The sequence below is a fragment of the Sinocyclocheilus anshuiensis genome, unplaced genomic scaffold, assembly GCF_001515605.1.
Source record: "Sinocyclocheilus anshuiensis isolate Anshui unplaced genomic scaffold, SAMN03320099.WGS_v1.1 scaffold700, whole genome shotgun sequence".
Classification (NCBI taxonomy): domain Eukaryota; kingdom Metazoa; phylum Chordata; class Actinopteri; order Cypriniformes; family Cyprinidae; genus Sinocyclocheilus; species Sinocyclocheilus anshuiensis.
The window spans coordinates 69,612-79,892 of NW_015555756.1; the positions used below are offsets into that span (position 1 = coordinate 69,612).

General features: G+C 37.5%; 1 protein-coding gene across 1 annotated transcript; it reads right to left on the bottom strand.

Moving 5' to 3' along the window:
- Positions 1–4,191: 4,191 nt before the first annotated feature.
- Positions 4,192–10,016, bottom strand: adra1ba (adrenoceptor alpha 1Ba). Its single transcript, XM_016467592.1, has 2 exons — positions 9,012–10,016; positions 4,192–4,964 (listed from the first exon to the last, which is right to left on the bottom strand). The coding sequence occupies exons 1-2, from the start codon at positions 9,937–9,939 to the stop codon at positions 4,408–4,410; spliced, it is 1,485 nt and encodes a 494-aa protein (XP_016323078.1). The 5' UTR covers positions 9,940–10,016; the 3' UTR covers positions 4,192–4,407.
- Positions 10,017–10,281: the final 265 nt, after the last annotated feature.

Genomic DNA, 10,281 nt, shown 5'->3' on the forward strand with positions numbered 1-10,281 from the left:
TGCATTCCTCTCTTTGTAAACAAGCCACAGTGCATCCGGGTTCTACATCAGAATGCATGCGTCGTGGTTCTGTCATTAACATGCGTCGAATTCTGATACGGAAGAGAAGAATAGTTTAATAAAGTCATTATTTTTCTTTTCTTTGCGCACAAAAAGTGTTCTTGTAGTTTCATAAAATTACAGTTCAACCACTGATATCACATGGACCATTTTAACGATGTCCTTACTACCTTTTTGGGCCTTGAACGTTTCAGTTGTGTTGTTGTCTATGCAGCGTCAGAAAGCTCTCGGATTTCATCAAAAATATCTTAATTTGTGTTCTGAAGATGAACGAAGGTCTTGCGGGTTTGGAATGACATGAGGGTAATTAATGACAGAATTTTAATTTTTGCGTGAACTATTCCCAAAAAAAAACTGCCAAAAATGTACTCATTCTCAGACCATCCAAAATGTACATGAGTTTGTTTCTTCATCAGAACAGATTTGAATAAATTTAGCATTGTATCACTTTCTCACCAATGGATCCTTTGCAGTGAATGGGTGCCGTCAGAATGAGAGTCCAAACAGCTGATAAAAACATCACAAAAATCCACAAGTAATCCACATGTATATGAAAGAATGAAGAAAACTTGAAGTTTCAGAATCCAAAGAAAAAAATAAAATCACAATAAAATCTATTGAAATGAACAATACAAAAACAAAAAAGAGGAACTCTCTAACTAATCTGATTAATAGGAGATATAGTGAGTTCTGCACAAGCATGAATGTCTAATTATGAAACAGTTTGAATTTTGATCAGCTTGGATATTGAATTCTGTTTACATGTAAACATGTTGTCCATATTCTAAACATCACAGATGCAAAAGGACTTGTAGTATATAAAAAACCCTAATACACATCCCTGAATATATTTTCCAAAGGTATCACCTTAAATCACATATGTCAAGTGGACACTTACATATAACAGGGATATAACAGAACACAGATAACAGGGACCTTCACAAATGAAATTTATTTCTTCATTATGCACTTGTCTCGAGAGAAAGGAAAATAAGTCTTTATATACTACAGCACACAATATAACACTAAATATAGAGAGAGAAATTTTATATGGTCCACTTAGTAAATAAGATGTACAAGTGTGAAGGAGAAAAACATACCAGGAGAAATGCACACATTCTTCTTTTGCGAATAAAGCACTGATGTTTCCCTTGAAAACATTTTGGTTGCACAAAACAAACAAATCAAGGCTGAATTAAATTGAAAGTGAAATATATTTTCCTTTTATATCCACTGAGTCAAACAGTAAATGTAGAACCAATGACCACATTTTCTTATTACGAAGTCTTGTTGTGTAATACATTTACACCTTGAAAGAATCCAATTTGCTGGTTCAGAGCACACACAATATGTTGGTTTGTGCCTTAAATTGTTCAGTCAAATGTTAGCTTTTCATGCCATCCATTCATTTGTTAAAAAGTGTGCTGTAATGACCCAAAACCAAAATCAGTTTAGACATCTGACATCTTCAACACCCTCACCTTTTGAACTGGAAATCACAAGGCGTCATGGATTTACCTCTAACTGTGAATCTAACTGGATAATCTTGACCAGTCCAATAAGCATTATTATAAAACTGACACAACCTGAATAATAACATGAAGATCAAAAGGGAAATAAATAAATGAAGTGAACAGACCAGTGAGCAAGTCATACTGAGCTTTATCAGTGCTGCTCACAGCTGTGCACAGAAGTCCAGGTGCAGAGCTGATCCCTTTATTCATGCAAAAGTTACTACAATCATAGCCACTATAGTCAAACAGGCCAAATATAGACTCTTCACGATCTACAAATTTGAAACAGTATGTGCACAATAATACATATGTACTGATGTTGGTAAAGGTGAAAAAGTAGTGATTTTGGTATTTCAAATAACCTCAGATTTCCAACCCATCTCGTTCACAGACTGCGAAAGACAGACTTAACATTGTAAATCTGTAAAGTTCTTTTTTAATTTTCATTAAATTAAAGGGTTAGTTCACCCAAAAATGAAAATTCTGTCATTAATTACTCACCCTCATGTCGTTCCAAACCCGTAAGACCTCCGTTCATCTTCGGAAAACAAATTAAGATATTTTTGATGAATTCTGAGAGCTCTCTGAACCTCCCATAGACAGCAATTTAATTACCATGATCAAGGTCCAGAAACGTAGTAAGTACATTGGTAAAATAATCCACAAAAATCCATGTGACACCAGTGGTTCAACCGTAATTTTACGAAGCTACAAGATTACTTTTTGTGCGCAAAGAAAATAAAAACAATGACTTTATTCAACAATTTGTCTCCTCCGCGTCACCCTGGCACCATTTTGGAGAGTATCCACTGAACATAAACAGCGTATGCTATTCTGTGTCAGCTGCGTCATGCGGATACGTTTTCTACGTTGTTTATGCTTTGATCTCAACAAAAACAATGTATCCGCGTGGCGCAGCTGACACCGAACAGCATATGTTGTTTACTTATGTGATACTCTCCAAAATGGCGCTATAGGGTGACGCGGAGAAGACGAATTGTTGAATAAAGTTGATGTCCTTGCTATGATTCTGGACCTTGATCATGTTAGGACCCTTGCTGTCTATGGAGGGTCAGAGAACTCTCAGATTCCATCAAAAATATCTTAATTTGTGTTCCGAAGATGAATGGAGGTCTTACAGGTTTGGAACGACATGAGGGTGAGTAATTAATGAAAAATCTAGTAAACACTGCTATATAGCCTTATTGAGTGCAACAGTCAGGTTCCAGAAGTAAAAATCCCATTTATTTTGTTCATAAGGGAATAGGAACTTCATAAGGGAATTTTTACTTTAATTTTTAAAACTTTAAAGACAGACTTAACTACGTGGTTGTTAATCAGTGGTACATGCTCACATTGAAGCCATCAGCCCGCTTGATTTAAACTTTTTTTTTAATCATTTTTGACATTAAAATTTCTGATGAAAATCACATTACCCATCATTCTGCAAAGAAATCTCCACGACAAATAAATCATGCCAAAACAACCCCTTAAGTCTCTCATATACTCTCTCAAACTATATTTTGTAATAAACATAAAATATATTGTTTGTGTATATAAACTATAATCAACATCTTTAAAGGGATAGTTCACCCAAAAATGGAAATTCTGTCATCTCACCCTCATGTCGTTCCAAACCCGTAAGACCTTCATTCATCTTCGGAACACAAATTAAGATATTTTTGATGAAATCCGAGAGCTTTCTGACCCGGTTGTGTCATGGTACTCTCATGAATGGGGGTGGATGCTGACGCAGAAGAAGATAATTGTTGAATAAAGTTGTTCTTTTTGTTTTCTTTGCACACAAAAAGTATTCTCGTAGCTTCATAATATTAAAATTGAACCACTGATGTCACATGTACTTTTTTAACAATGTTCTTACTACCTTTCTGTGCCTGGGAATGTTTCAGTTTCATTGCTGTCTATGGGAGGGTCAGAAAGCGCTCGGATTTTATCAAAAATATTTTAATTTGTGTTCTGAAGATGAACGAAGGTCTTACGCATCTGGAACAACATGAGGGTGAGTAATGACAGAATTTTTATTTTTGGGTGAACTATCCCTTTAAATTAATAAAAAGCTCCATTGTTTCCCAATACTTCATGGGATTGTTTCCCTCACTGACATTAGTACAGAGTCTTGTACAATTTACAAATATGTTTTTGCTTTAAATTAAAGTTTGTAATGTTGTGATTCACCTCGTAGCTGGTTTGTTTGGTTTATGCTTATAACTTTTTAAAACTCTCTATGGGAAAATAGAAGTAAAAATACCTCTGGAACCAAGGCAGTGGGAACAGTCGCACTTATGTACTGTCAAACATAACAATGCAGTCAAACTTCTTAACATGAAACAGGCACTATTTTCATGTCCCAGACTCGCTCTCTCTCGTTTTACACATACGCAACTGCCTCCATCATGCATCTTAGTTGTCAACTGCAGTGAAAGTAAAAAAATAGTGTTAAAAATATTACTCTATTGTTGCAGTGTTTGATTTTTTGCTATGTCAGTTGATTTGCATGGACTATTTTTTTCTTAGTGAAGCTTTAAGGGAATATGCAGATAAAATAATATCAACTCAAATCTATATTTCATGTTCATTTATTTACTTGTTTGCATCTGTGTCCTAATCACCTGGGTGGGGTTTATTTTGCAATAATTACAGGCTGACTGTACATTATTTCTTGCATAGCAACTGCGACTCTCAAATTAAACAATGTTGACATGCATGAGAAGATGCCCGATGTATTTCACGTCTACAATACTGTATCAGATCCATCCAGAAAGAACTGAGAGACAGAGAAATCACTGGCATGAAAGTCACTATCGACATCAATCTAGATTGTAGTCTCAGGCGTGTGTCTAGATATCGGCCCATGCTCTGTCTCTCGCTTCCCATTCTGTCCATTGGCATGCTGGGACCCACTGGATAACAGCAAAGCCATCCTGTTACTTTTGCAAGGACTCGTCGCCCTAGAGCTGGATCTCATTGTACCAGGAAAAGGGCTCCCAGATAGGGAGGAAGAGGAAGAGGAGGTACAGGGGCCCCAGCCTGGAAGAAGGCCTGATGCTGGACGAGAGCCCACAACTCTGCTGAATAACGTTGGGCTGGGTTGCATTGGGGCCAGGGTCTGCTGACTGCCGTTCATGCAAATGGAACTGGTGTCTGTGTAGACCTGGTTGGCCGAGCCTGTCTGGACGCGGTAGTTGTACGCCCTCCAGCCCTGTTGTTTCCTCTGCTGACACTGGCACCGTAAGATCCGAATGAAGGCCTGCTTGAACTCACGGCTGTAACAGGGGTAAATAATGGGGTTCAGGCAGCTGTTGAAGTAGCCCAGCCAGAAGATCACTTTGAAGAATGTTTCAGGAGGACGTAAACTGGTGTTAAACGACCCTAAAAATAGGAGACATAAAAGGGAATATTTGTAAACAAATCTGCATGCACAATGCTTTTTCATCTTTCACCAATAGATGGCAGACTTTATTAACTCACATGTAAACTACAGAAATAAAGAATCAAAACAATTAAGATTTTTGTAAATCTTTTTAATTTTAATGACAATAAACATATTTCCCCCAAATTCTCTAATGTTATGTGAACAGATATTTTACTTCAGTGTGTCTCATTAGTCTCATAACTAACAGTACAAAATACATTTTAATTTCTTTAAAATCGGCATAAATAAAGGCAGTATAACAAAAACGATCATGGTGTGTACAAATACATTTTTTTTTTTTTTTTTGCAGTTTGATAATGCTAATGATGTGGGATAACATTAACTATCATTAAAATGTGTCACAAACACTTTTTTCTGATTTACAATAATTATAATTGGATGTTTTATGCATTTTTACAATGATATGATTACTTGTCATATAAATGTGCCACGAAGGCAGACATATCTCTATATAAAACTGATATAAATCTATATATAATATATAAATAGCATTAAATAAAATTTATATAATAATAAAATGTTCTCAACAATCAAATTTGAGCAAAAATATTATTCTTTATTTCTGTGTTTTGCTATTGGGATGGAATATGATCTGTATATGTTCTTGAAAGGTTTAATGAAATTAAGTTTTATCTGTCATATTTCAAAGCCTCCAATTCAACATTAAGTCTGTCCCGGTCTTAAAAAGTAAGTCTATTTTTTTGAACACTCTCATCCTGTCATAAAGAGCATCATTTGAATAACCCAATCTTTGCTGCGCACTCTGTAAGCTTTTATTAAAATGGTTATCTTAAGTTTTTAAATTCCAAAATCTATGTTTTATGAGGAAGATTTATAGTGCTTTTACAGTTGTACTCCAGCTTAAATCAACTGTCTATTTAAAGAAACAAGCCAGAAAATCTGTCCCTTCAAGATGTCCCATTTTCTAACTGCAAGTCTTTCTCAGGTTTCTATACTCCCCCGGTCTCCAAAACATTTAAAAAAGTTCACACAGATCCATCATGCTTTTCCAGACTCTGACTGTAGCTTATCTTCACTCATGAGTTTACTAACTCACTCGTCCCTGAGGAATTCACTGCTTTTTCACTCGCTTGCAAATGCATGATGTGCAGCCCATACCCTTTTTTGGCTCTGATCTTACTAATTAGACAAAATCTTTTCCTCTTTTAATCTTAAAGTTTCAAAGTTTATATATGTTGTACTTCAATAATTCCTCTAACAGGAACAGGACGGATGACTGAAGTGATTTGGTCTAATTCGCTATGGTACGTATCAGTACAGAGCCGGATGAGACTTGGGTTCATTACCACACTTCAAGAAGAGCCACAGGTGAGGCCTCCGGTCAGCTCCTGTCTCTGCCAGTAAGTGAATTATTCCATTACGTTACGATGTTCTCGCCCCTTCCTTCTCTAAATCACATGTCACTCAGGCATCTCTCAGCCGGAGCAGCTATAAATTAAGACAATCTGCACTATAAGAAGTCAACAAACATACTTGCAGCAACCTTGTTCCTTTTAAGCAAGTGGTTTCTGTTCTGTTGTCCAACTGACATTTAGAGAAACCTCGCTGCTTTGTTATTTAGTTAATCTGTGATTAAATAAAGTCCGTAGAAATCATTGCCAAAAATAGTTTGAACTGCCCTGAGAAAACACATTACTTGATGGATAAACTCTCATGTGGCCTGGTGGCAAAGTGGTCATTGATTTTTCAATTATCTGTATTCATTCTGCATTCAGTCTACCATTTAGAAAAGAAAATTAATTATAACATAAAGCAAGTTAAAGCATAATGTTTGCAGCATTTTGAGCTTAATCAACACTCAACAAACCAATTGTGGAAATAAAACACAATAAGCATCGTGATTAAAAATGAGAAATTTAAAGCAAGTCCAAATCTTGATGCAATGCAACCAGAAATGACAATCTTCTCATACACCAGTTCATTCCAATATTCATAACATGGCATACGAAAACAAACGCTACTCAAAGAAGGGAAGTTAACTCCTCAAGGTCAAACACATGGAATATATTTTCCTTCAAAATATTTCTTCACTCATTTGCAGGAAAAACATATCAGCCCATCTGCTAATATGACCCTTTAGGAGGTCACTGGGAGCTGAACTTCTGGGTCATAAAGTGAATATAGGAGGGTGATTAAATTTTGACCAGATTTTTCTGTAGTGGGAAAAGTAACTCTTCTATATTCCCACACCTCATCAGAAACCTCTGGGTTCAGAAAGGGAGTGAGCCTGGGAATGAGAGAGCTCTGAAGACATTGGCATCTCCAGTGCATTCCACCAGGAGACTTCAGCAAGCTTTGGGGACCGGCTCTGTAGTTACTCATTGCTGAATTAAATGACCGCACGTCAGGTTAACATGACAGTCGTTGCTTTGCAATTCAAAACAACACATGAGTAAAGGCTTCATATATTAGAATAAATTGCAAAATAAAATCTAAAGTGGTGTCATGAATTATGTCTTTGCAATTAACCTTCTGCATCTGTTCCACTGGCTCTCGTCCATGACAGAATTTGAAACTGTTCTTTTAGTGAGCAAATGTGTTGAACTTTAACAAGAGATTTTTGAATAAGGTCTGAGTGGGTACCACAAACACAGAACAAGAATTTACCAACGGAGCGTTCAAGCTGGAGATGCGTAGTTTTTCCTGGCAACATGATCACATTCTAAAGTGTCAGAAATTGCACTATCTTGACATTCAATCTGTATAATTACTGCCATGAGTATTTAAAAAAATATCACCATCAATGTGACTGTGCAACTGTTCATTCAACTCTAACAGCCTTGCATGTTTTAGTAGTAACTATACTGAATTAAAATTATTAATAAAATTATTATTTATTATTCAAAATATAATATAGCATGATATTTTACTATTTTATGATAAATATAATATTTTAAGATGAGTCTCTTGTAATGCATGGAGCAATACCAGCAAATTGCCCAAATGAAAGTGTAAAACGGGCCTATATGCTCCAAAATATATTCGGTTTGTACTACATCATCCTGGTTCCCTGCTAAAACTATGATATAATGTGTACTGCATCTACATGACATGCTTCTACAGCCGACAGAATCATTTGCATTCATTCTACTGTTAATCATCCACCTCAGGAACGGCTGTATTTGGCAATGAATTCCATAAATATTTATAAAAATCAAATTATTGTGGTAATGTCACATGGGTTTGTCTTTCATTTGTCCAACAAATTTAAACTTTATTTCTTATTATAGACTAATGAAATAATGGGGCAGCTGCACAGACTGTCTCAAACTGTATGCCCTGGGGCTCGTTTATGCCACAACAATACCACTTTAAATGTTCTTTAGAGTGGGACAGATCATAAGCTTAGCAAGTTTATAGCTATGTTTAGGCCTATAGGTTTTCTGTAATTTATGAACTACAAATCTGATTTAACTGATCTATTGATGGGTCTGATGGCCTGCCAACTAAAGGGGATCTTGGTCAGGCTGGTAGACCACAATGGACGACTAAAAGCCATGTTCTAAAAACAGTTTTTCCAACAGGGACAAAGACCTAATTTGACAAAATTCAAATTTTTGTCACTTTTCACATATTAAGAGCAGCAAACATATTTGCTATAAACTATTATTGTATATTATTGTATAAACTAATATTTGTTTCATTATCTGATCTGAAAAAAAAAACTGTTTAAAGTTTAGGGACACAAAAGTTTAAAGTAGTGCCTGTCGTGTTCAAATTTAAATTATAGCTACATTTCGTTTTGATATTTTTATATTTAGCACCACAGAACCTCACAGGCTGAAAGTATAAAGCTTTTATAGCTATTATCCATCACGAATCTACCTAAAATTCAGTTTACAAGATATTTCAAATAAGTGTAAACATTTTTTTAAATGTAATATCAAATAAAATGATTTGTTGACAATGGAACCTAAAAGTTTATCTTTTGTGGGTTATAATTAATAAACCATCATACGTACCGATGGGTAATGCGAGGAAAAATGGTAACCAGCACAGGATAAACATGCCCACAACAACACCAAGCGTTTTAGCAGCTTTCTTTTCTCTAGAAAACTTGAGTAATTTGACTGTCAGCGAGCTCCTCATGTGGCCTTTGCTGCAGTCATCCTGCGCCTGAGAGCCTTTATAATGAATCCGGAGCGTCAGCTCGTTGGAGTCCATATTCTCCTTCATCACTCCAGCCTCGAGGTTTTTAGTGGTTCTTTTGGCTACTACATACACTCGGCAGTACATGGCCAGAATCACTGCCAAAGGGATGTAGAAGGAGCCCAGCGAGGAGAAGAGCGCGTAAAACGGCTCCTCTGTGATGAGGCACACAGTCTCGTCCTCCGAAGGAGACTCTTTCCACCCGAGCAAAGGTCCTATGGAGATGACAAAGGCAAGAACCCAAACACCCAGCATGGCCAAGAGCGCCCTTTTCTCGGTCACGATGCTCGGGTACTGCAGCGGGTAACGCACCCCGATGTAGCGGTCTATGGAGATCACGCACAGGCTCATGATGGACGCGGTGCAGCACAGCACATCCACCGCAGCCCAGATGTCACAGAAAATCCTCCCGAACACCCAGTAGTTGAGAATTTCACGCGTGGCGGACACCGGCAGGACAGTTGTGCTCAGCAACAGGTCTGCCATGGCTAAATTGATGATGAAGTAGTTGGTTGGGATGCGCAAGTGCCTGTTGCACACTACGGAGAGAATAACGAGAATGTTGCCCACGATAGCAAACACAATAAAAGCTCCCAGAACCATGCCCAGTGGAAGCGCACGGCTGAGGCTGAACGAGCTCGGTTCGGTCCCGTTGCCCGCGGAGCTCGAATTAGAGACGTCGGACAGTTCGGAGGAAGCATTACTCGCGAAGTTCACGGCATGATCTGTATCAGAACTCATCTTGCCTCTGCAGTGCCTCCATACCAAAGTAAGAGGAGGATTCACCGCCAAAAGCGCAAATTGTTATTTCTGGATGCCAAAGGGAAAAAAAGATAGAAAATGACCAATTCAAAGGATCCGTAAGCTCTGTTGCGCAACAAGTGCGACATAGGAAAAGTCCATAATTGTAAACGTTGCATAAAGTCCAGTTGAAGATGTGCGTAACTTGGTTGGCCGAGTTCTCCGCAGTGTCTCTCCGGTGTTCCCGGCTGATCTGCCTCTGACCACTCCTGCATTCACCAAACCCCCTCTCCTATGGAGACTAGCATACAGGCAGCAACGGAGAGACCTCGCAAAGCAGAA

Bases quoted from the DNA above. Each gene is read 5' to 3' on its own strand.
- adra1ba (XM_016467592.1), bottom strand. From the start codon at position 9,939: ATGAGTTCTGATACAGATCATGCCGTGAACTTCGCGAGTAATGCTTCC. The intron at 4,965-9,011 runs GTACGTATGATG...TCCTATTTTTAG, and splicing joins TTTCCTCGCATTACCCATCG to GGTCGTTTAACACCAGTTTA.